The sequence below is a fragment of the Clytia hemisphaerica genome, unplaced genomic scaffold (assembly GCF_902728285.1).
Source record: "Clytia hemisphaerica strain Z4C2 unplaced genomic scaffold, Clytia hemisphaerica genome assembly, whole genome shotgun sequence".
Lineage (NCBI taxonomy): Eukaryota > Metazoa > Cnidaria > Hydrozoa > Leptothecata > Clytiidae > Clytia > Clytia hemisphaerica.
Genome location: NW_027103917.1, coordinates 2126804 through 2153454, shown reverse-complemented (window position 1 = coordinate 2153454; position 26651 = coordinate 2126804). Strand labels below are relative to the sequence as shown.

General features: G+C 34.7%; 1 protein-coding gene and 1 long non-coding RNA gene across 2 annotated transcripts; one reads left to right on the top strand and one right to left on the bottom strand.

Annotated features, from left to right (window-relative positions):
• Nucleotides 1-196: 196 nt before the first annotated feature.
• LOC136809431 (renalase-like) lies at nt 197-25338 on the top strand. Its single transcript, XM_067065964.1, has 5 exons — nt 197-546; nt 10102-10247; nt 23147-23293; nt 23682-23870; nt 24892-25338. The coding sequence occupies exons 1-5, from the start codon at nt 287-289 to the stop codon at nt 25227-25229; spliced, it is 1080 nt and encodes a 359-aa protein (XP_066922065.1). The 5' UTR covers nt 197-286; the 3' UTR covers nt 25230-25338.
• LOC136809432 (uncharacterized) lies at nt 15281-19173 on the bottom strand. Its single transcript, XR_010846981.1, has 2 exons — nt 19092-19173; nt 15281-15384 (listed from the first exon to the last, which is right to left on the bottom strand). It is a non-coding gene; the product is annotated as an uncharacterized lncRNA (long non-coding RNA).
• Nucleotides 25339-26651: the final 1313 nt, after the last annotated feature.

The following is a 26651-nucleotide window of genomic DNA, read 5'->3' as shown; positions in this document are numbered from 1 at the left end:
TTTCCACCCTTACAGTGCAATTTTGGGAAGCTTGAAAAAAGGACCCTTAAGGGCTGCACGTATGGCAGGTCGTCTACCTTGAGTGCCCCCTCCCCCGGTTTTGTTAATAAGGCTTCCTGTATAACAACAGTGACTATCTTTTGATTCCTATAATCTTAAGTCAACTAGGCATTTAATTTTGTTTTGTTTTCATTGCAGGAGAGGAATACAAATAAATAGCACTATTGAAATAGAATGAGAATTAAATAAAAACAAAACTTATTGGAGGTGTTTGTATCGCCACCAAATGCTTGAAGAAAAGTCCAACAGTGGGATGCGCCAAACTAAAGTCCTTATTGTGGGAGCTGGAGTGACTGGTTCCTATGTTGCATCTATTATTGCAAAGCACTATGGGTCATCAAAAGTTGCTGTTGAATTATGGGATAAAGGGCGTGGCATTGGAGGGCGTATGTCCACTTCGAGAATGTCACGTGACTCAAAATTGACATGTGATCTGGGTGCGCAATATTTCTCGGTGACGAAACAGTACTGGGAAAAACACAAAAGGTAAGAAAATGAAGATATTTTTTTATTAATGCGATACAAAATTATCTTTAGAATGCTTCAGAACCTTAATATAAAGAAAAATAAACCAGCTGCGCTGGAAGGTCGCCTAAATGGAATAGCTTTTTAAAGAGCTTAAAAGTTTGAAAAAAGTAAAAACACGAAAAGCTTAACAGTGTAACACGTGATTTGCGAATGTCCAAAATCGTTAAAAAGCAACATGCTTTTGATTCGCATTAATGTCAAAATGGCTGAAGTTGATTTTAAGTTAATGTTAGCATGGAGGTAATAAAGATATAGATGGAAAGAAAACGTCTCGGTAATGACCTAAATGATCGTTGAAATCTTTTATAAATCTATTCAAAGCGGCTTTTTTTTATGTACCATCATTGGAAGCAAAAAAATCCGAAATATTAATTTATAAGAACAGAAGTGAGAATGTTACCTGATGGAAATAAACTTAATTTTGCAAAAAGTTCTTGTTCAAACGCGATACAAAAATAATTTTCTTAAAGTCAGGTTACAAAAGCTCTATGATTTCATATCGATGTATTTTTGGGCGAACACAATGCTAATTTTGAGAGTTTCAGCACATTTTCCTTGAAAATTTCTTCATTATAAATCTTTACGTCTAAAAGGGAGGGGGTTTTCAAATTCTGATGGATGATTAATTGAAAGGTTACCTAATCGTAATATAGAATTCTTTTTGAAATTTATCGATGATTTTATGAGAGGGGACCCTTAGAAATATAGGATTTTGTGCTTGTTACGGCAACCTTTTTCTTATTTTCATCAACAAAGTTATTATCTCACAATAGAGTTGTTAAAAATCCAACATCTTTTATTCAGTTTTTTATGAACTTAAATATTCCCACGAGTATACCCAAAATTAATCATCTTATTCCCAAAGCAACCAAACAGCTGTTTGCTTCCAGTGATAAATCAGAATAGAACAAAAGGCATTGACTCCTCCATCCATCCATCCATCCAGTGGCGTGGTGGCAGGGGGGGCCAGGCCCCCCCAGCAGAGCCCTTTTGAGAAGGGTTGCCCAAAAATAAGGGACGCCAAGAAGGATTTTTCAGGCGCCCATATCGAAAGATTGACAAATGAAAAAACAAAAATGGCGCCCTCAAAAAAAATTCAAAATTTTCTGGCTCGCTTCGCTCGCACACTCCCTTTTTGTGTTCATAATGAGCGTATAGAGAGGGGCGCCAAGAACAAAAAATCTTTAAAAAGGGCGCCATATTTGCCTTGGCCACCCCAGAGAAATTTTCCACCACGCCACTGTCCATCTATCTTTATTACCTCCATGATGTTAGAAAAGATAAAATGAGATTGGAATCAGCCTGAAAAATATTCTTCAGAAACAAATATGTAATATAATATTATTTTTGTCATCCCTAAAATCTTAAAGGTTTTCAGAAAGTTATCATTTTTTTTAAACTGACATTAGGGATATAGGTGAAAATAGTCTAAATTTCTTCTGAAGAGATAAAAAAACCGTTTGAGTTAAGGACACATTCAAGTTATAGGGTTTGAGTTTGAAGACGGTCACTTAATCATATCATGTGATATCAATGGATGTTTCTTGTTTGTACAATAAAAAATTGTTGCTAGAAAGTTTCAATAAATTATTATAGTAAATCTAATAATACAGTTGAAGTAATCTTAACAAAAGTAAAAATTTTGGAGGGAATTTAATATGGCTGCGTGCTTGAAAAATTAAATTTGACGGGAATTTATTTGCCTTAAAATATATAACATTTGGGGGGAGAAAACAATAATCTAAATTTGGCGTCGAATGGCAGTAAAAGTTACATTTGGATGATTTTGGCCCAATCCACCAAATTTAATTTTCAAGTTAACCACCAAATTAAAAGGACCCTCCCGGCGCTCCGGAAACTTCCGGAGTTTTCCAGAGCAGCTAAAAAAATATTAATTTTATCTCTGGAAAGTTTCGGAGCTCTTCCCGGAGCATAGTGATTCTTAACACAGCTCCGGAGTTCCGGTGCAGATCAATTGCCGAAATACGAGAAAAACGACACTTTTTGCTCCGGACGTTTCTGGAGCGCCGGGAGGGTCCTAAATTAAATTCCCTCTGAAAAAACTTTTTCGGTCATCCGCCAAATTAAATTCCTGCCAAAATTTCTTCTTTTAATGTAGGTGCAATGTCACGTTGTGTAATTAAAACTCCAGCAAATATCTTGATAACTCCATATTTCAATCGATGCTAGGGAAACAACAATAATAATCAAAAGGGCCATTCCAGGGAAAGGATACGTAACGTCACTCTCATTTTGACTAGATGCCAGTAGTCCCCTACATGGAGACAGTTGTTAAGCCGGGCATAGACTCCAATAATTGCAGTTGACAACTGGACAATATCTTGAAATGGCCCAAAAAGTGAGCCTGAAATAAAAGAAATAAACTGTGGCTGCCAAACAGCCGACAGTTGTATGTTTGTTCAAGAAATTTTAAGTCAATACTCGCAATGGTTACACAAAATTACTCGTCTTGGAACGGTGAATCATCAATCAAATCTTGCTTTAGCGTTTAGGTGATAAATGTTCTTTTGCTTCACTTCAAATCTGCTGATAATCGAGCTAAGAAATTAATGGTATAACTTGATCTGGCAATTAATACATTGGTTAGGTTGCCATATGCAGTGAGTGATCTTGGTTGGGACATGCTATCAACTGTTATCATAGATTTCGAGTAATTGAAACAATAATAAACTTCTTCTTATCTAATCTATCTTATTTTTCTTGTCAACACAAACACATCCATCTTCCAAAACCAAATTTGAACCAAGTGATTCTAGTGAAAGTAGGTTTGTTTTCAACAACATCACGAGTGTGGTAGTTTGAATGGAATAATATCAATGAAGAACCATAAGTTTCAATTTCAATTTTGAAGAATCATTATTGAATTGAATTGAATTTGCACTTGCAGTAGAAACTTTCGACAACTTTCACAAGGCTTTTAATTATCTCTGTTATTTAGATTTCATAAAAAAAGTGCGCTAACTACTACGGAGCTAATTAGAATCTATACACTGCAAATACTGTCTGATAAGTTTGCGTGGCGTAATATAACAGAGATAAAACGGATTATGCAAGAATTTACGCGGGAAATAATTTCCCGATTCACCGAACATTTAATTCCGAATCGGGCGACCAAACTTTCACAAAAAAAGTCGTATGGAGAAAACACCGAATTTAAAGGTCTCCTTCACTTGCGTGAGGCGACCAAAAATTCTTTTAGACGGTTATATGGTTGTTTATCACACCCCCTTCTCACAGACCCGGTTTGATACCATCTGGGAGGGGGGTACTTAAGCAAGTTGAGGTTATGTGCTGCCGTTAAGGGTGCCTTTTTTGTAACCCGGCAGTCCCTGTAAGGGTTGGGAAAAATCAGAAAATCAAACTTCACTCCCACTAAGGGTCGGAAAAAAAGGGGTAAATTTCATTTTTTTTCCCCAGAAAGATCGAAATTTGTCAAATTAGTTCCAATAAGGGTAATGTCCTTGCTAATGGTCCGAGAGTTGAAATTCGGGCGGCACACCCCGTCAGCTCGCAGCCCTAGTACCCCTCCCCCCCAGGATTCCACTCATTGGAAAAACTGGTTAAAATATCGTCCCTAGTGGAAAATTATACTCCCGAGTTTTCGCGGAAAATAATGAAATAAAAAAATCATCACTACGAGAATATATTGTGCTATTTTTCCCATCCCGACTGAATTTTCTGACTCGAAAACGATAGAATTCAAATCCCTAGCGATGAAAAACATGGAATATCAAGTTTCCTCATCGAGTTTTGGTCCATTATTTTTACCCCTACGGCTGAAAAAATCCTACCAAGTCTGCGAGAAGGGTGTATTAATGATACTATAATTTACCAAATTAAATCGTTTTCATATATAGCTGTTTCTTGATTAAAGTAAGATTATACCTTATCGGCCAAAACTTAGTCGGCCTTAATTTTAGTCGGCCTTAATTATTAGTTTGCCCTAACTTTAGTCACCAAGCCAAAATTTAGTCACTTAGGGCGGACTAATGATTAAGACCGACTAAAAATTTGGGTCATTTCTAAATTTACAAGCAGATGGAAAATAGGAGACAGCTTAAAATACTGGGAAATAAGGAAAGCTTAATTATAAACTTTTAATTTGGCCCAAATTTTTAGTCTGCCTCAATTTTAGTAGGCCCAAATTTTTAGTCCATCCTGACTTTAGTCACCAAGCCAAAATTTAGTCACTTAGACTAAGTTTTGGCTAATAAGGTATTATCTTGAAAATCATATCAAAATGATGCTTATCCATCTATCAATTTATTTCCTTGCTTTATCCATACTTCAAATTATTTATCTTGGCTCGTGCTTTGAATTTTATACTGGTGTTTTGATTGGATGTATTGACAGCTTACAAAGTTTGATCATTCGTCTTGAAAAAGTCATTCGGCAATAATTTTTACCATCTTTGACAATACAACGCTGTTTTTCGTCTGTTTTCGGTACCATTTTGCATAGGACTGGATACGGGTCAATTGATCGTTCATTTTTCTCGGATGTAGGTACATTCGTGTTTTTACCGAGAGCCACCAATAGGATCGAAAGGAGAACGGCAATACTTAGAAGGGACAAAATATTTCTCATGTTGAATTTAATGATTTCAGAAGTATTGTAAATCTTCTATCTTGTTTTTAACGTTCAACCTTGGTTCAACTTTTAATATGTATTTTTACACCACAGATATAATTTTCATACCAATCTTTTTCTTCTTGCCAGTTTTTTGTACCTCATACCATTGCCTTATGCTTTCTTTTTCTTTTTCTTTCTTCTAGTAGAAAGAATAATTCAAAGATGATGAATAATTCATTTCTCTGTCTCTGGTGCTATTTTTTATAGTGGGGCATTGTGTTTTAAAAGCTAATAGGATACTTTATCGGGGAGAAAATGTCGGAGTTTTATTTAGTCGGGGAAAAATTTCGTCACCTAGAGGCATTTTCGTCACTTTCCCCCGAACAAAATTTCAAATTCGTCACTTTTCCCCGACGAAATTTACAATTTAGTCACTTTCACCCAACTAAATTGTCCAAATGAAATGGTTTCCTTCACTAGCTCGAAAAAAGATCTTGTAATTCAACGTTTAAAGCACTAATTTCGGTTAATATTAAAGGTGTAAAAAATTTAGATTTTAATTTTGGTTAGGGTTTAAAAAATTGGTAAAAGTTTTGGTTGGGGATGAAAAAATCGGGTAAAAGTTTTCGTCGGGTGATAAAATATCGGGAAAAAAAATTCGTCACCCCCTCAAAATTTTCGTCACTTTCCCCCGACATTTTTTTCCCCGATAAGGTATAAGATATTCTTAACCTCGAAAAAGCCAAGAACCCTTTTATATCCTTTACTCACCCTAAAGTTCACATTTGCGTCACTGGTGAAAACTTGATGTCTTTTTACATGTGATAGATTTTTAAAGTAGAATCTCTCTTTCTCGACTTCCCTCTATCACTTCCCTCTATCTCGAACCCAACTTGAACTCTATAAGCTAAGTAATCTTATTTTAAAGTTCTTTTAAGGAAAATCCGATGACTTTATATTCTCACACTGTAAAACTTCTATAGTCTTAGCTATGATGCGACAAATTTTCAGGGGCTGCACAATATGCCCATTCTCGAGATGTTTTGTAAACTTGCGAGCTCCTTTTATGTTACCTTTTCAAATGTCAATATTATGATGACGGCACCTGAAAAAAGTCTTCCTGGGACTCTTTTTTCCAGGACCTCTAATTAAAAGGGTTCTGCTTAGTGGGAGAGCCTGACCCATTGTCACCACGACACTGTTATCATGCAAGATGACCTCTGAATTTTATTTATCTTTTCCAAATTTGAGATATGAAAATTTTAAAGCAATCTCCAACCCTAAAGGTTACTCCTTCCCTTAAAAGTTTCATTTTTACATAAGTGTTTCCGTTTCATATCAGACCCATATTTCATACCGGGACAGTGTCTTGCTATTATTACACTATGCTAATATAAGCGTAGTGTAATATTCCTCTTTCTGACCAATCTTGCTCCACATCCTTGTTAATGCAATGTGAAAAGCTTGAGAATTAAAATTGATGAGTAAGTAAACGATACACTCTTATTTTAAAAAAACCTTTAATTTTCATATTCCTCCTGTCAGTGGCGTGGTGGGAAAATTTCTCTGGGGTGGCCAAGGCAAACATGGCGCCCTTTTTAAAGATTTTTTGTTTTGTCACAAAAAAGAGAGTGTGCGAGGGAAGCGAGCCAGAAAATTTTGAGTTTTTGAGGTGATGAGGGGCGCCATTTTTGTTTTTTCATTTGTCAATCTTTCGATATGGGCGCCTGAAAAATCCTTCTTGGCGCCCCTTCTCAAAAGGGCTCCGCTGGGGGGGGGGCTGGCCCTCTGGCCCCCCTACCACCACGCCACTGCCTCCTGTTCAATGTGTGTGAGAGGAAAATAAGTCCCTTGCGAAACCATGATATAAATTGTTCCCTTTTGTTAAAAAAAGTTTCCTTCAGCTTCACTACATGAGAATAATTTGAAAGTTCAACGCGAAAATGAAAAAAAATATTGATAATTTCACTAATTTGCGAACAAAGTAGATATTCTCAGTTGAAGGCAGAAACACAATAGTTTTTTCATATAGCAAATAGCAAAGAAAATGTGATATTTCCCTAACAAAGTTCGTTTACCCTGAATTATTAAGTCAATTATCCCGAGCCAACCAATCTATGTTTTATTTTCCCTTCCCAATAACAAGACCTTCACGTTTGTTATTTCAATCCTACGGATTATAGATTAATCCAATTTATAAAAGGTAGTCTTTTTATTTTGAAATAATGATAGTCGTTTTCATTTAGTCCTAAATTTTCAAGTCACGTTAGTTTTTGTTTTATAAGGGATGCGAATGCTCAAAAAAGACTCACGCTTAACAAATTTTAGCAAAACGCAAATTTATGACCTTTTAAACCATTAAAATCCTTCCATGCTGAAATTTTGCGGATGGCTTAAACGATTCCCAACCAACGGTGATCGTTTTTCAGGCAAAATTTCATCCCTTGAAAATAAATCATCTTAGAGGGATTCTGGCAGCCTACGTGATATCTAGTAAATTATGCGTAGGTAGGTTAGCTTGGAGTATATGCGTAACCAATCCATCTCAGGATAAATTTCTATCCAAACTTTGAACCCTTTTGTTCCACATTCTGTATTTTGCCTTTTTCAAAAAAGAAGTACACGTTTTTTTTTATAAGAACGTCAAAAAATTTTGAAGCCTTCGGATGTTCTTAGTTTTTTGGATTTGAAGCCTAAAAATGTTCTTAAAATGTTCTTATTTTCAGCATTTTTGAGCATTTTGATGTAATTTCTTAAGAAAATGCATGTTTTTAAGTCTCCAAAGCCTTAGAATGTTCTTAGAATGTTCTTAAATTTTTGGGCCTCGAAGCCTTATGTTCTTATATAGTTTGTTCTTATAAAAAAAAAACGTGTAGTAGTAAAAAAATAGTTTCAAATGTCCAATAATAATACAATAGTTTTTATAAATCCACTCAATCTACTCTTGGGTACCTAATAGCCGTCCCCCTGCCCCCCCCCGCTAATTGATTTTTTGAAAATTTCTTATTCCACCCCCCCCCCTAGGTACCTGAGAGTATATTACTTCTTATTGAAATCTTAAATTCAAATCTAACCGGATAAAAGACATCCAAAAATCTCTAGCATACATTATACATTAACATGAATCAAATATGAGATTCCAATTTTTCACTTCATTCAATTCCTCGTTAAGAGGAACAAACTTGGTAAAATACATACTTAAAAAAGCTACAGCATCTGATTTTCGGAAAATTTAAGAACACTGACTGAACCTCAACTGAAAATGAAAAGCTGTTTCCATATTTCCCAGTAACGAACGAAAGCTCCAAGATGTTTCTTATTCTCTTTTTTCTTCCTCTTTCTATTAACTTTCGCAACCTTTTCCATTATTTTAATTCCTACTCCTACAGTACGAAAAACGAACTAAAAGCAAGAACAAGTTCATCGCTAAAACGTCTTATTTGGCAAAAAGAAAACAAAATATTTTCAACCGTATTTTATTTCATATTTTTTCATACAATGCATTTGAATCAACAAAAAGAAAAACGAAAGCAAACATTTTGTGATATTATTTTCATTGCTGCTTTCGACTTGAATGTACCACGTGATTTTAAAATGCGAAAACACGAAAGATCATGTCAATTTGTACTGGAGTCTATCTAAGGGGATGATTAGACCTCTCAAAAAGACCCAGTGGGTAAGTGAGACCGGACTACAAAAGGGACGGGCTTAGAACCTAGGGGAGCAGAAGCTAATCTTATTCACAAACAGTAACGTGAGACTGTGCAGTTACAATACTGATACTCTGATTATTTAACAACAAGAACTTTAATACTGCCTATAAAGTATAAATAAAATATACTTACAACCCTAGGTCCTGAGCTGGTTCACCCCGATTGCTGCCGGAATAACACTGAAGTTTAGGAGGGCTGGACAGCAATTGTTAAGTTGCTGTTCAGTGGAGCTTGGAAGGCGCAATTGGGCGTTAGGAGGGCGCTTGGTGGTTGCTATAAAGGTGTGGCTGGAGGAACTTTAGTACAAATTACCAAAGTTTACATTTAATAACCCCATAATCCCTCTGAATTTACCAGGCTCCTAATCATGCTTTCTTAACCTCCTATTTTTCAATCATTGAGTTATTCCAATAAATTTCCATACCAGGGGGAATGGGCGACCTTTCAGGTCAAAAATATTCTTGGAAATGTGTGGATACTCCCTGGAAAATGAAAAAAATTTGCAAAAAGCATTTGGAAGAAAAATTCTTTTCATACCTTAAAGTTTTCTGTACACAAACCCAGTATCTACGGCTTATTTCAAAATTCATTGCCGTAGAGGGTCTGTTGTCATCGTCTTTTCTCAATTGAGATATTTCAAACCGACCGCTGCGATGGAGTGTTGGTGAGAGAGGGGAGAGGATGAGAGAAGTGTTGCTATTTAGAAATCATACTTCATCGCAGAGGTCTAAACGTGAGAACATTGAAGTGACGGTGGACAAACTAAAAACCTAAGTCTTTAGTCCCTGGAAATAATTTTTACCCCCTGGAAATTCTCCTTGAGTACCCCCCTGGAAATGTTCATCCACCCCCTGTAGCAAATTTTTTTCCGTAATCGGCCCAAGCCCTGATTTAGCGGCCCAAGACCTTAAATTCCGACCCAAGACCTGGGAAACTTTGTGACTTTTGAGACTTGCTTTTTTGCCATGATTTTAGAATTTATAGTGACCCCTGACCTGAATTATCGGCCTAAAAAGTTCTAAAAACTAGTAGAACACATTCATTAGAATATAACGGTTCGTTTATCTTTACCAAAAGTCTCAAAAGACGCAAAGTTTCCGAGGGCTTGAGCCGCTAAATCAGGGCTTGGGCCGCTTACGGAAAAAAATTTGCCCCCCCCCCGCTGTATACGTATAAAATAGAATATCCCACCTTCTTATTGCTTTAGCGTTCACGAAGATTTGCTGGCGAACGATATTTTACGACCTCTGACGTCACGCGTGGAAAATATGAAGAAAAGTGAAGAAGGAACGCAACATTTTGTTGCTCCAAAAGGATCTGCTTCCATTCCGAAGTATTTTATCTCAAAGTCAGGTATGACTTTGTTTTCAATAGCTTGATATAGGTTGTAGCGTATTTTTTCTTGTCTCAATTTCTATTGTTCTATATGACAATAGATTTATTGTTTTTCAAGCCCGAATTTCAGCTTATATGCGTTATGCTTATAAATATAAAAACGTAGTTGGATCGGAAATGTGTGATGATGAAAACGAGGTAAAAGTAACAATATCATGCATAATAATACGGGTATACGTATTTTATATAAGAAAATCCAAAATTTTTGGACCCTTCGTTTAAAGCCTAAAAATGTTGTTATTAATTTCGCATAGCGAAAGTATTACGATAGCCTTTCTGTGTGCGTGGCGAGAAAATTTTTTGGGCGCAAATTATGGCGTGGGCGTTTGGCTGTGGGCGTACTACGGCCAATATTCTAAAGGTGGACTCACTCACAAAGATAAAAAACAGCGCTTTTCTTGATAATTAAAATACTATAGTGCAAGATGTGTAACCAAGCCTTTGTAAACATTCATCTTCATCATGAGAACTAAGGGAACTAATGGCTGCTTATACTTTTGAAACTTGCTGCTGCTGTAGACATTTTTATCATGTTTTCTGGTCTTTTGTAGAGTATTTAAAGAGGTTTATTATTCATTTACTACTAAGTATTTTATGTTTGTGTAGTTAGTGAATGCACCAATAAATTGATAATGCTCAGTTAGTAGTACAAAAAGAGTTAATTTTACACAAACAACAACATCACATAACCCTGCTCTTCTTCAAAAAACTACAAACAGCACAGGTATCATATTTTTTTCCTTTTTTCACCAAATAGTTATGTGTTAAATGTTAACCAATTGTGACAAACAGTCTGATTTAGCAAGTAATTCCACATATTTCCTAGAAATTATGTCAATTGAAATTCAGCAATCATTTCATATATATCGAAGAACTGTCGAGCTATCCAACAATAGCTGTTCGATTACCAAGCCTAATTTGACGAGACAATTTTTTGATTAGTTTGATTATGTAATTTTGATGACAGTTTTTTTTCTAATAAAGTTTGATTGTTGTTCGATGAGTTTGGATTAAAAAAAAGTTCCAGCTTTTCCTCCCCGATGGCGATGGCCGATGCCAGGCGACGATGTCCACGTCCAAACCCTATCAAACCAATTTTGGTAATTGAACCATCAAATTTCATCAAACGATAGGTGTTCGATTATCGAACCTGATCGAACAGTAATTGAACTTTACCTGAAAATCTTCAGTTTGATGTTTGATTATATACATCGCAGTTCAATTAAGTTTGATGCGATCAGTGTTTTTATTAGCTCAAATGGTTCCACTTATTGCTAGCGCAACAGCTCAATCAAACACATCGAACATCAATCAAACTAATTGAACTTTACCGAAATTTCTTGGTTCAATGACTGTTGGATTTGGTTCGGTAATCGAACAGTTCGATTGACATCGCCTGGCCGATGGGATGATAGATATTGGCCTGCTCTTTAAGGTTTAGCGTGGGTGTCTGCTTATAAGCCGTCAGAGTGTAAAAAGAATGGGCAACAAGGTACCGTCAACTGCTCTAACTTGGACGATTGGTCGAAAGATGGGACTGTTGCATATCTGGTCTGTATTTCAACTTACTGAAAAATCGAAAGAGAAATCGTGTATTTTTAAATACGCCGTTCCTTAACTCAAATCAAATGACTTTGGAGGTTTGGTGAAATGGTGGCCAAATTGCTGTCCCATGTTTTGTCAGATAGTCCCAAGTTAGAGCAGTTGACGGTAAAAAATCAAACTAATTGAGCTTCAATCAAACTTCATCAGGATTTTCATTTTGAATCATTAAAAACTCCAGTGGTACCGTTGTTTGGTATGAGATTCCCATTTCCGCACTCTGGAATCTTTCCCCTATATCTATTTTACAGGATAAATTCTTTTTTTATAAGCAAGTGTATGCCCCTTGGTCAGGCTCGTGTATGCTTAAGTTCTCAAAGCATCCCGGCATAGTTTATGCTTATTACATGTTTTTTTTTTATAAGCATAACGTTTATAAGCATACGCAGGCTCAGTTTTTGGCACCTAAACAATGGCTCTATTGTTTGAGAACAATAGAATGCTAAGCATAATGCGAGCCTGATATAGGGGCAGACACTTGCTTATAAAAAAAAACATGTATATGCTTAAGATTTAAGAATCATGATTATGATTCACGCGAGCCAAGTTTTTAATGAAATTTCAGAAATTTTGTAAAAGTTTGTTCAGATTTTGGGAGCATTGGAATGTAGGAAACCGTGGAATGTCTTATTTTTTACTTGACCTCTACCAAACCTTTTTAAACAGATAAAAATGACCACTTGAAAAATATTTTAGGCTGACATATATGTTCATGTTATGCTTAGGAATCCTGCAAATCTGAGTCTTCATATGCTTTAAGCGTTATGCTTATAAAAAAAAAACATGTAACTGGCAAGAGATTGGGGAGGGTTTGTTTTAATGGGATGCAGTTAGAGCAGTATAAAGGAGTCATTGTTGTGATTTGATAGAAGGGCCATCAATCGATTACATTTAATATTGATTCTTTTACTGCTTTTAGCACTTACTACTTTCACTGGGTGTGTAAACATTTTATTTTATAAAATAAAATATTCTATCTTGACCGAAGTCTGTATCCTTAAGTTACGAGCTTTTCTAAATATATTTTATATGGATTATTGCGTTGAGATTTTGGAAAATCTCAAAGAGTATTATTTCTTTACAGTTGGCTAGTTTTTACCCTGCCATTTTCTAGTTCAGAAGCTGGAGCTCAACTACTCAACTGTTTTTTGCCTTTAGTGGCCTCTTGATTGTCCATAGGGTCAACTGATGCTTGTCTGAAGGTTAGACCTGCTCTGTCCGGGGGGTTAGACCTGCTGTCTGTGGGTCAAAAGTCATAGGGTAAATTTCCAAAAAATGTTATATCCTCAAACCCACAATATTCTGCAATATTCAAATTTTGTTCTGGAAAAGCCCAATGATTTTGATGGTGGTGCACCATCATTCATATCAGAAAGATAGTATACAAGAGATTTTTCAGTCACGTTTCACGCGTCTTCGTCGTTGATGTTCTAATATTATGCGAAATTTTCGACTTTAAGTCGTCTTGTTTTATTCTTACTTTCACCGTTTTCGTTTTCGGAGTATTTCTGTGCATTTTCTTAGGAAATTTGATTCCACAAACTCTTATAATGTTCTTATAACTTGTTCTTAATATTTTGGCCACCAAAGCCAATGTATTCTTATTTGATTTGTTCTTATAAAAAACGTACGCTGAAATTATGTTGAACAATAAATTAGGCAGTCATATTTTAACAAAAGGGTACATAATTAAAACACCTTAATTGGTCATGGTTTGATCTCGGTGATTTAAAAGGACTGGAACTTGTTTACCCCTTGTGACGCCTTTTATATGTAATTGACAACGTTTTAATTTCGTATTTACTTGCATAGATCACTTTCTATAGTCATGTCCCAATTTAAACTATAATCTTAAAGAGAGAATATAATGATTAAGATTATCCATTATCCATTATATTGGCTACCATTACTAAGGCTACCTGTATTACTCTCCATCCCCTCTCCATAGAATGAAAGGATTTAGACGTTAGTAGGACTTTGTATTCGTTTTAATCCTACCATAAGTAGTTTTTCTGCTTCAGTATAAAGACAGAGATCATAAGTTGAACATTTAAATTGAGATCAGACATAACCTATAAACATGGCATCAAGCAACGAAGACCCTGCAGAAATCCTTCGACATTTCGCAGACTATGGTCAACATGGACATAGTTTTACAGGTTTTCCAGTTCGTTGTCGATATCGGTTTGGTCTTCATGGAGAAGAAATATCAAATTTTGAGCCTAGCGATCAGAAAGCAATGGAATAAATGCAAAAAATGCTGGCATGATTAGAAAAATGGATTGGAAACTCTTTTGGGAACAGAACCGAACCGAACCGAACACCGAACCGAACACCGAACCGCGCATTTTGCAAAGGATACAGAGATATCGATCAAAGTTCATTAGATTTAAAAAATGAATTTGACGTCAAAAAGCACTTTTTCACTTGTTACCCACACGTTGTTCATCTTCATTACCCTGATCGTAAAGTAACCACTCTCCAATTTGATCAACAACGAAATAGATTTTAAGAAAACTTTCACATGTTATAATGCGCAAAGCATGGTCATCGGTGAGGGTGAGGATGAGTTTACACCCACACCCAAAATATTTATTTGTGATAGTTTGAAAAGCGCCACTGTATTTCACTACTGTGATAGGGCTGTCGAAGCAATCAACGAAACTAATTTTAATTCTGATCCTAATCTGAATTAAAAATCAGGGAAAATCAAAGTTGAAATGTACCTGAACGCTTCCCCTTTTCAGGCCTGTTTCAACGAGTTGGTTAATTTTGTTGATCGAAATGAAAACGTTTCCATACATGTCAAATATACATGCTTCTATTACAGTAATGAACAAATAAAAGTGATCAAGAAGATTTTAATCGCGTCAATTCTGATGCTGACGTTTGAAAATCACTCCTTTCACTGACTCGGGAATTCTGATTCGAGGAATCAAAGAGCTGATGGATACGAAAGTTCAAGGGTTAGAGAGTGATAAATAAGAATTAGAGAGAAGGCTGAAAGAAGTGATGAATGATGATGTTGCAAAGGAATTGGAAAATTGCGGGTTCGATTCGGAGGTGGTGCTGCAATTAGAGTTTGAATAGGTGCCGCAACTGCTTGTTGAGTTTCAATTTTCTGTTGCTGCTTGGCCGTTGACGTGGGTGCTTGTGTTTGCGGGTCAAGTTTTTGTTGGATATCTTGTTGTGAACCTGCGTTGTTCTGTTGTTTGGCTTGTTCTGCTAACGTAAGCACTTTCGGTCGCATTACGGGTGAATTTGAAACTTGTTTTGTTGGCTTGTCAACTTCAAGAGATTGTTGAACTTCTACTGTGGTAGTTTGTTGTTGTTGTTGTTGTTGTTGTTGTTGGGTGTGTTTTTCTTCGGCGGCCGCCTGTGCTTGGCGGGCGGCTTCCGCCTGTTTTTCTTTCTCCTTTTCAGCCTTCTTGAGGAGTTTGATTTTACGTTTGATTTGAGTGGCCTGACGTTGACGTTCCCATAATTCTTCGTCCTGTATTGAAAATTATAACCCGAAATTTTTGTTTACCTTATCGGCCCTTTTTACGCCGGCCTTTATTACGCCACGAATAACGCCAATAAGAGCCGATGTAAAAAGGGCCGAGGAGGTTATCTGTTTTCACAGGGAAACACTCGTCACGGCGCCTGACCATGTTAAAAAAATAGAAGCTTCCAGTACCTTTGGGAAAATGACTATTGCGACTTAAGTTTTATAGCAATCTTGAATCTGACTTTAATAAGTGTAATCATAGAATTATTAAAAGAGTTAGAATAGAAAGTGAGTGTTTCCCTATTGCAAGACGCGCGCCTTTGAATTAAACATGATTCAAAACCAGGTAAACAAATCGAAACCAAAACGTTAAACGTAATATTTTCCAAAGTGAGGGAAAATCTTTGAAGGTATTCATTTTTGGGAAGCCTTTTACCACCTTTTACCACGAACAAGTAATTCCCACTGATTTTCGCAGTCAATAGTCATAGTTATATCATTTATAACCTCAAAATTTACAAAACGCTGCATCATATAAATCCGTCTGAATGGTGCAACTGGATTGATAAGCTTATTGAAACCAAGGGACGTCATTTTTTTATCAAAGTCACTCAATTTAAAAAGCAGTGATGATGAAGAGCATGAAGAGCAGTCTTTAAAGTAAATTTCACAGTTATCACCATGTTGTCGGAAGGTAAATGATGGAAGATACTCTCCTGGGTGTTCTTGGGGGGCATTTTTCAATCTTCTCAGCTTCTGATTGTAGCTACTGCAAACATGTTGGGCATGTCCTTTTGAACCTCAAAATTGATCCCATAGAAAATTAAGAGCACTTCCTTGAAGATACTGATGTGCTTCGCTGTTTTGTAACCATACTTCAGAACAATTTTTTCTCCACAAAGTCTGTACAAATCTTTCAAAACATTTACATGATTTTCATCAGACATTTCTTATTATAATTCTAGAATAACATACACTTCTCATAAAAACAAGGCAATAAAAAATGAAACCATATAAACAGCCACTTTATAAATTATTGAAAATTCAAAATGGTGGATTATTTTTGTTGGTAAATTTTGAGCTGAAATCAAATCAAAATATAAAGCCTTTCTGCCACTCAAATTTAATGGAATAAAAAGCTAATGAAAGATAAACTCATCCCTCACACTCCCTTAAAACGACATCAAAACGACGCATATCCCTCAAAAGTTATTTTTCTTTCAAGATACCATATAAAAAACACACTCTCGAATGTTTGACTCACTTAGGGTAAAACCTTTTATATGGCTGGAAAGCTGAACTATTGAGCAATGTGTTTACAAAATTTCAGGGGTTTTCAATCAGTTTCTGGGGAGTTATCAGTGAAAAACCCAAGTTGGATAGAGAGTTCATAAGTGATGAATTTAAAAAAATCATTACTCAAAACCAGGATAGAGAAGTGTTTTCCTTCCGCGCCTCTAGGATCAAAGAGCGCCGCTTTTAAAAGGTTAATTGTCAGTGTTTTTTACAACTAACTAATTTTCGTCAAAAACGGTTTTTTCAGTCTAAAATCACGATTCTTGAGTATTTTGGGATGAAAACTTCCAATAAGTTGCGAATTATAATTTCAAATCTGTTGAAATTTTTTCCTCGAGCAATACTTGATGAGATATTCCAAAAAATTAGATTTTGTGTTTTTCTCATTTGAAATTGTTATATACAAATTTCAAAGTTCTAAATACGATTTCCTTACACCTTCATCCCTGAATTTCGAAAAACACAAGCGAAGAGCACTTTTTTATTGCTTATTCCGTCACAAAAGTCAGTTAAAGCTAGACATAAATTTTTAAGGTTTTATCAAATGATTTTGAGTCCTATAACATCTAAACTTGGTGGAAAGTCTGCTGAGTCGTACAAGATTACCCTAGAAAGTTTTTAGAATGATATTCCAACCCTTACAGAGTCAATAAGTATTTGAAATTCCATTTAACTTGGACTATATGGAAGCAAAATTATTTAACCATATTGATTATCGAACAAAGAAAGAATTTTTAGCATGAACTCATAATACATATCAAGATAAAGTTAACGAATTTTAACAATGAATACTAATGAAATAATCTAAAGGAGCTGAGACAGATTAATATTCCAACAAGAAATATCAGAAAAACCTAACCATAGTAACCTCTTTGAGCTTCTTCGGACTATTCCCAGTTTGAAAAGCTTAGAAACATAATAAGTATCAAGAACTCGATTAATTGTAGAAGTAAGATATTTCTAGAGTTCAGAAGGATGAAATATTCCGTTTTTAAAGGGTTACCTAGTTCTAATAATGCAAAGAAGTCAAAGTCTACCAGTCACCCAAGCAATGTAACATTTCGAATTCCAACGAAAATATATATATTTTCTGGCATTTTTCAAAAGTTTCATGGAAAAATAATCTTTGCACGCTCTAAACTACAATACTTTCGATGAAAAGTTTCTTTGTCATAATATGAAACAAGTCTGTAAAAAGGAGCACTTTTGAACGAGAAGCTCAGATTATGGATTATAACTTGACATGAACGTAAAGATGCTTCTGGGTAATTTATTTCGTATTTTTTTAACACAAGAACTAGTTAGGAATATATCAATCTTAGAAGGCTCTCTATCACAAGTAACGCTTTATTAAGTGATTATCTAACCTTCTCTTCGAAAGGATTTGATGAAAACATTCGAGTGTAGCAAGTCATTTATGATGAATCATTCCATCCGTGACATGCATGATTTTTTGTAAATTTGGAATATGTCATTCTAGAGAGCTCCAAATGAATTTATATCTTACCCTACGGATAAAGCAGGCTTTTTACTATCAGGTGGTGTAAAATTATTCTTTACAAAAAGATACTTCTGAAATGAGACCTTTCCTACCAAACTAATAAAAAAAGAGTACCATGATAAGGGGTTATGCAAAAAGTGAAATATGGAATCCCTGCATGCTCCATTTCCAAAAAAATGTTAACTTTTCAATTCTGGATGCTTGAGATTGAACAAATGCTTGCTTGAACATGATTTCTCAAATACTACCCAATAAAAATTTGAATGAAGTTAATGATTTATTCAACGAAAAAGTGGAATAACTCCTCCAGAATTGCTCTAAATGGAATAATTCTTCCTTTTATGGATTGCGAACGCTTAAAGGCTTCTGCCTGCCAAATTTTAGCCCAAAAGCTTAAAAACTCAATGAGCTATTGCCAATGGAATATTTCTTCCATTTCCCAAAGGAATAAATTTATGATTAACTGCTCCAAACTTTGAAAGATCGTTACTTTAGTACAATAACGCTATATAGTTCATTTAAAAAGGAATGGAATCTTTAATCTTTTCTCTCTCCAATAGAACAACTAAATTTGATAATGAACGAAAACTTGCTCTCTAAAATTTGGTTTTAAAAAAGTGCCCAAATTTTCACGTTTTTGCCAAAAGTGTAAAAAACACTGACATATAAAAGAATTGATCTTTTACGGCGAGAGATTCTATTCTAACTCTTTTAATAATTCTATGGTGTAATCACTATACCATTGAGGACGTGATGAAACGTATGAATGATGATCGATGAAGCTACTGAGCTGTTTTTACCCAAAGGAAAACCTAAGCCGAATAATGTCAATTGGAACAAAAACATGTTAATTAAGTCCTTTATTGCAGAACTTCGTTGTTCAGTTCAAAGACTGGAACATAAATGAACTTACCTGGCTATTATCACCTTGGTTGACGCGTTCATGCAATTCGGCCAAAACGGTTTCATTTTCTTTGAGACGCTCTTGAAGTCCCCTTGAAAGAAAAATAGATAAAGATATGAAAATCTTACGATTGGATGATCAAAACATCTCAGTATCTAAACCTTGGTAAATCTTGTATTTTTGTAAAAGATCCTATTATACCGTTTCATAAATTACGTCACGAGCAACACTTACCTTGTTTTCGAAATATTACTATGGTGATTGCTGAGTTCATAAATAGACTAAAGGCTTGGGGACACAAGAAGTTTTTTTCGCGTTGGTGTTGGTTGGTGTTGAGAGCTTATTCAAAAAAACCTTAAGGGTTTGTTTTTTTTTGCCTATAGAAAAAAAGAAATTTCCGAGGTATAAGGAACCCATAATGCTTTCTAATATTTTATTCGTAGAAACAGCCTGTATTTTTCAACAATACCAGACTAGGAAGTCTAAAATTCCCAGGAAGAATTACGTCCATGGTTTTCAGTCACCCTGATATGATCGAAAACTAATATTAATTCTGATGTTTAAATAATAAAAAATCAATAAAATATAAAAATCAATTAAAGCTGATCAAAGATATATAGCAAGTTCACATGGAAACGGCTCAAAATAAAAAAAAAAAGATTTATTGCACGGGTATGTTAGCCTAGATTTTTTGCTGTGTTGGCTAATGTTTGAAACAAATTTCGTCTTTATAGACGTTTTTCGAGAAGAGTGAAAAGGGGCGATAACATTTCTGTAGATATGAAAGTTTGCTGGAAATGACTTCCAGTACTTCGAACAGCGATTTGGCAGATGCCTTTCAAATTTTAAAACACTTCACAGATTTCGGTCAAAAAGGATATGATTTTCAAGGTTTTCCAGTTCGTTGTTTTGTTCGATATCGATTTGATGGTGATGCTAAATGGAAAACATTTTGGGAAAGAAAAAGGGATCGTGACGAACTCGACCTGGAAAGAGACTCTGATTGGGAAGATGATGATGAATTAAACGAAGCTGGTCATGCCGAAAAATACGTCATCAGAAGGATACAGAAAAATATTGGAAGTTCTAAAAATTCTGACGATAGCAAAAGTGGTAGTTCAAAAACGGTTGACGGGAAAGGTAGCTCCAACGATATTTCTCCCGTTAAGGAATTTTATTTCACTTGTTACCCCCACGTTGTTCACCTTCATTACCCTAATCGTGAAGTATTCACTCTCCAATTTGATCAAGTTAAAGATAATTTCACCAAAGTTAAATGTTCAAATCCTGCTAATATTTTGCACGACAAGACTTTTACTTGCTACAATCCTCAAAGTGTAACCGGTAAGAAAGAGTTTAAAAAACCGGATATTGTCACGTGTGTTGGTGATCCTTATGTGCAGTACCGCGAACGTAATTGGAATGAAGCATTATCTCCCAATTACAGATATGGAAAAGTTGAAATTGAAATTTATTTGAATACATCTCCTTGTAAAAATTGTTTCAAGGAGTTGGAAAAATTTGTTGCTAAAAATGAAAACGTTTTCATACATGTCAAATATACATCCTTCTATTACAAAGATGAAAAAGACAAGAGTGATCAAAAAGATTTCAACGGTGTCAATTCTGATCCAGGAAGCCGTTTGATAATCACTCCTTTCACTGACTCTGATTGGAGAATTCTGAATCGACAAATAATTGAGCTGATGGATACGAAAGTTAAAGGGTTAAAGAGTGATATAGATCAGAAGAATCAGAGAGTTGACGAATTAGAGGAACGACTCAAACGAGCAAAATAAGTGTTGAATGATGCTGTAAAGGAATTGGAACATGGCATTGAAAATAGTCAACTGGACGATAAAGACGACGGTGATGACGATGAACTATTTAATTAGTATCATTTAAAGCATTACACTTTTTTTGTAAGAACATCAGTTTTATTTGAAGCCTCCGGTGTTTTTAATCTTTTTTTAGTTTTAAGCATATGTTCTTAAAATAGAAGAAAAGGCATGTTTTACAGCCTGCGAAACCTCAATATGTTCTTATTCCTATCTTAACATTTTTTAAGTCGAAGCCTTATGTTCTTATTAACTTTTTTCTTATAAATAACGTGCTTTTCAGTTCATCTATATTAAATTTCCAATTAATTGTTACTTATAAAACACTTTGCCAAGAAACTTAATTATAATCAAAAAAAAATTTACCAAATTACTTTGCCTACTTTTTCATAAATTTTATTTTATGTATTTTATTTTAATACACTTGTTCATCACGGTAAGATTTTGTGTTCTTATTAACTTTTTTCTTATAAAGAACGTATTTTTAAGTTCATCTATATTAAATTTCCAATTATTTGTTACTTATAAAACACACTTTGACTACTATTTCATAAATTTTATTTTTAACACACTTGTTCATCGCGGTAAGATTTTTCTTACAAATAACGTGCTTTTCAGTTAATCTACATTAAAATTCCAATTATTTGTTACTTTTAAAACACTTTGCCAAGAAACTTAAAATTATATATTAAAAAAATAAATTTACCAAATGACTTTTCCAACTTTTTCTTAGCTTTTATTTTATGTATTTTATTTTAAGACACTTGTTCATCATGGTAAAATATTGTGACTCTTTATTTCTGAATTTTCCCCTTCAAAGTCAATTTGAAAAATTGAAAGGTTTTCTTTTTACATAAGTGTTCCCGTTTCATATCAGACACATATTTCATATCAGGACAGTGTCTGCCTATTGTTATATTAAGCTGGAATTAAACAAGAAAATATTTTTCTTTCCCTCTTTCTGATCATCTTGCTCCACATCCGTGTCAATCTCATGTGAAATAGCTTGTAAATCTAAATTGATGAGTAAGCACACGATATCATTCTTATTTAAAAACAAAACCTTTAAGGCGGATTTCTTCTCTAAATTTAAATTGCACAAATATCAACAGCGCACAAATCTCATTTTTTTCGTCACTAATAAACGCAATCTTTAAGGAACTCAACTTAAAATGTCTCTTTGTTTTGTAAGAGTTCGAAGGTTGCCTGCTTCTATAAGACGAGTATCTTTTGGAACAGCGTCATCTGCTCTTATGCTTTGTGATTTTAGGGGGGGCTACCGGGAGGCCGTTATTAATCGATGTTCCGGTATCGAACCTTTTATGCTGGTATTCGAAAGAAAAATTACTCGTATTCCGGTATTTGACATTTCTTCCCGTATCGTAAAATTTTTATGTCCCATTTGATAAGCATTTTAAACTCAGCAAACTTTTCTAAAGGCTTTGTTACAATGGACTTTACAAATACTATTTTTCTACTTTTTATGAGTGGCGTCATGAAAATCTTTTGTCAATTTGTACTTCTTTTGTATCGAGTTTAATTCGAAAAGAGTACTAAGGCAAAATTTAAAAGCTGGTACAGGAAAATCATCCTCCAAATGATCTTGGTGCACTTAAAATGTGGCTTATGATCAGCTTTTTTGAGTGCTGAGATTATTTGATCAATGACTTAAGATTTTCTTGAGGGAATCGAATTGCGGTGAAAACTTGTTACCCGCTTTTTCTTTTACAAGAATAGTATACTTTGGATGAGGGTCAAGTATTTTTAATACATTGCCAAAACTGAGGGTGAAATATTCTTAACGTATTCTTACTTTTTTATACTTGACTTTTTACAAACATGAGAAATGATCAATTTGAGAGTTTTGAACTTTTGAATGAACATTTAAAGCTAAAATTACATTTCTGCCTCAAAGTTTAAATTCAAGTCTAACAAAGGAAGCAGCTTTTTTCTGTTAACCAAATACAAAATCACTGTATTCTTATCAAATTCTGTGAAACTCACCCTAGAGGGTATTCTTAGGGTATTCTTACGATTTGGCCAATTTTCACCCTGATATTCTTATAGAAGATATTCTTATTAAAAAAAAGCGTGTACTCATTTTCTGGTGAAAAGGGTTTCATATCATTTAAGACCCAAAATATATTTGAAGAATCTGTCAACAGCTAGTAAGAAGAATTTCTCAGCATGAATTGCTTTTTGATAACTTTTTTATCTTTACCACAGAAGCTGTAATCAAGACGAGTACACTCCTCAAACAAATCGATTTCCATGACAACAAAGCGGTTGCTATGGGGGATAGCGATGACGTCATTTGTCATGCTGATGTTGTAGTGGTCACCATTCCAACACCTCAAATATTGAACTTGAAAGGTAAACATGTCGTTTTTCTAAAAAAGTACACCCCTGTCTCCATGAAATGGTAGATAATGTCACTTATTAAAGCTACGGAACTTTTGCGATATAATCTTCTGATTGAGGGTGATTTTCGAGGTTGAATGTCACCGGCGCATTGATTCAGGGTGTAAAGAAATTTTGGATAAATTATAAAAGCATTGGGGTACGAAAAAATGAACTTTATTTCTTCCTTTTACAAGAAAAATATTTTATGACTTTTAAATAAATTTTTTGGTTGCGATCGAATGACTATAAAATCTGCATTCATACATAGCTCGAGCTTTGAAGCCTAAAACCCAATACAACACGAAAGGGTGAAATGAATTTTTCTCATCCCTGAATCTTCGCTTCTTCTATTTTGCAGGTGATTTTGAAAACATCATCAAACCGTTCACGTCTGGTCTGCAAAATGTACAATATTCATCTCGTTATGTGATGGGTTTGTTTTTTGCTGGTATCTCAAACATCGAAGGAATCGATTGGTCTGCAAAATACATTTATGATAATCCATGCATTCGCTACGTTGCCCTGGATACTAAAAAACGTGACCAAGGTATATTTTGTTGTTGTTGAAAACAGCATTGATTTACAATATCTGCACACATTCGAAAGTTGTCAATGATTAAGAGTGATTTTCATATTTTATGTGTATTTTATCTACTGCATATTACATCATGCAAATTTCGGGGAGGGGGCTTTTGAGACTTATTTTGAAATGTCTAAATATAACCGTATAACAGTGTTGTATAGTTTGGGTATAGTAATTAACTGAGTGTCAACGATTATAATATATTGAACAAACGAAAGCTTACTTTCTCTGCCAGGAGAACTATCTATGAATATACTACACTAGGGTTTTCACTTATAAATTCTTCTCCCCATTTCTAAGTACCTTAATGGAAGAAATATTGGCGGATGAAGGATATATTACGCTATTAGGTAAGAAAATATCCGTTTTAAGGCCTGAAATAGCGCACATTTGGGGGAATGAATATAATGATTCATATTTGGCGGGAATTTAATATTGCAGATGGTAGGAAAAAAAGAGATTTTAGTATCACCGTCAGTATAATAGCACACCGCTATGCAAACGTCATAATTATTACTTTCGAGATTTGAACGAAATTCAATCCCACAATTCTTTTTATCTTGATTCGCAATGCGTGCAAGCTATTACTTTTGTATTGTCCATAAGTGTAATTTACTTGCAAAAACAATTAAAGCAAATGATGATGGGATTAAAACTCGGACAAACAGTAATTTTGATGTCTATTTTTAGAATCACTACGGTATGCTATTTACATGCGCAAAAATAAAAAAAAATGTAGTGTTTCCGGAAACAGGCCAAGTGAAAAAAAAAATTTCTGACCCGGCTGCAGTAGTTGATACATTAGTATTCAGGGTTTACTTCATACTGTTTGTACATAAAAGTTATCTTTAAAGTTCTATTTCAATGAATTTAAGTTATCAAAAATAGCAAAAAAATCTGGCCGGCCGCATGAGAGCCTTTTTCCATCACCCGCATTCTGGAAACACTACATTTTTTAATTTTCGCCTAATGTTTATTTTTTTAGAATGTGAAGAAGGATTATCGATGGTTGTACACACATCTGTACCATTCAGTATCCCTCTTATTGATCACCAGTTTGACCAAGTGGAACCTACAGTACTGGACAATCTGAAACAAGTTATTCCAAACTTGCCAGAACCTACATCGAAGAAATTCATGCGATGGAGATACTCACAGGTCTCTAAACCGTACAACGGTGGAGAACAAGGTTGTCTAGTTGTTAAAGACTCTTCACCGTTGGTGATTTTAGCTGGTGACGCTTTTACACATTCGAATTTGGATGGTTGTATTAGTTCTGGTGATCGTGTTTTTGATGTCATTCGAAATTCCTTTGATAGCTGATGCTATTATTATTATTGTGAATTATTATTGACAGGAAATAAAGATGGAGAGCAAAGATGTCCAAAATATTCAAATTTTAGATAATTGGTCTTGGTGACAGTAATGAAATTTGAAGAGCAATTTTTTGAATTAGATGAAGTCATTATTCTTTACACATTTCGTCGACTCTGAATAAACTAGGTATTGTTCGTTAGTTAATACATTGGCAAACTGCATACCTGGAGAAAATACCCGTTCCCTTAGTGACGCATCAAAGAAATTTAACAACAATAATTTTTACTATTTGTAGTATAACTACGGATACGACTGACGCTCTATAATTCAATTTTCAGGGGGAGCTGTTTTATTCTATCTATAATACTGTAGCGTATCAAATAGTGAAGGAGCCTCCTCATCCGATAAACACGCGGTAAATATCGAATTTTAGAGCCGGGAATTCGAATTCAAAATCATTATTCTATCATCATAAGGTCTATTTACCTGTAACAGTTTGGGAGAGAAAAATCTTTAAAGGACTTTAAATGTTCATTAAAAACGGAAGATGATGTCAAGTAGTAGAGTCGTAGAGTGTCGTATGAGAACGTCGAACCGTCGAACTAAAGATCTTCATCTTGCAGTTAAATAACTTTTTGATGAATAATTCTGTTTACAAAAGTAGCTAACAAAATGTAATATTAGATAAAATCTATTTTAGATTAGTTTAGATAAAACTCCTTAAACTGAATGAATAAAATGTTGAAAAAAATCAAAATCTTAGAAAGCATCTTCAGCTTAGCTGTTGGTGAAAAATTAAAATTACTTGTTACCGTAAGGGAAGAAATATTTGCTGGAAAATCTCCACGGAATCGAAAAATCATCGAAATCGAAACACTAATATTCTCAGAATAAAAAACCATAAAAAACACCTCTAAAATCGGCCTTTTTAGGGAAAAATAAGCCACATGGTTCAGAAAAAGTTCCCTCAACCGCGAAAATTTCTTCCCTTGAGGTATATTTATTACCATGAACTTCAATTTCTATTCTAGTAAGTCTTCTGAAAAGCGATCAAAACATTAAACAACCAAACTGATTTGAAGATTCTCGAACGGAATAATCTCTAGCCTATGCTAGAGAAAATATCACCCCAATAACAAACTTAAAGATTTCTACCGCAACAGCAACATTTCTACCGCAACAGCAACATTTCTACCGCAACAGCATGATTTCTACCGCAACAGCATGATTGCTTTTGTTAGTTTCTTGAAAATTGTTTCCCGTGTAAACATTTTAGATTCATGATATTCATGACGTAATGTTTTATATACTGAAGCACCTAAAATAGCCCAATCATTAAACTCCGGTTAAAGGAGTTTCTTAAAATCAGTATCCATTATTTGTAATTGTGCGTGAATCCGATTAATCGTGATAGTCGGGTTCGATTTC

Excerpts from the sequence above, each read along its gene's own strand:
- LOC136809431 (XM_067065964.1), top strand. The coding sequence starts at position 287 with ATGCTTGAAGAAAAGTCCAACAGTGGGATGCGCCAAACTAAAGTCCTT. Across the intron at positions 23,294-23,681 it reads TCAAATATTGAACTTGAAAG|GTGATTTTGAAAACATCATC; the intron begins GTAAACATGTCG and ends TCTATTTTGCAG. Across the intron at positions 23,871-24,891 it reads TACTAAAAAACGTGACCAAG|AATGTGAAGAAGGATTATCG; the intron begins GTATATTTTGTT and ends TTATTTTTTTAG.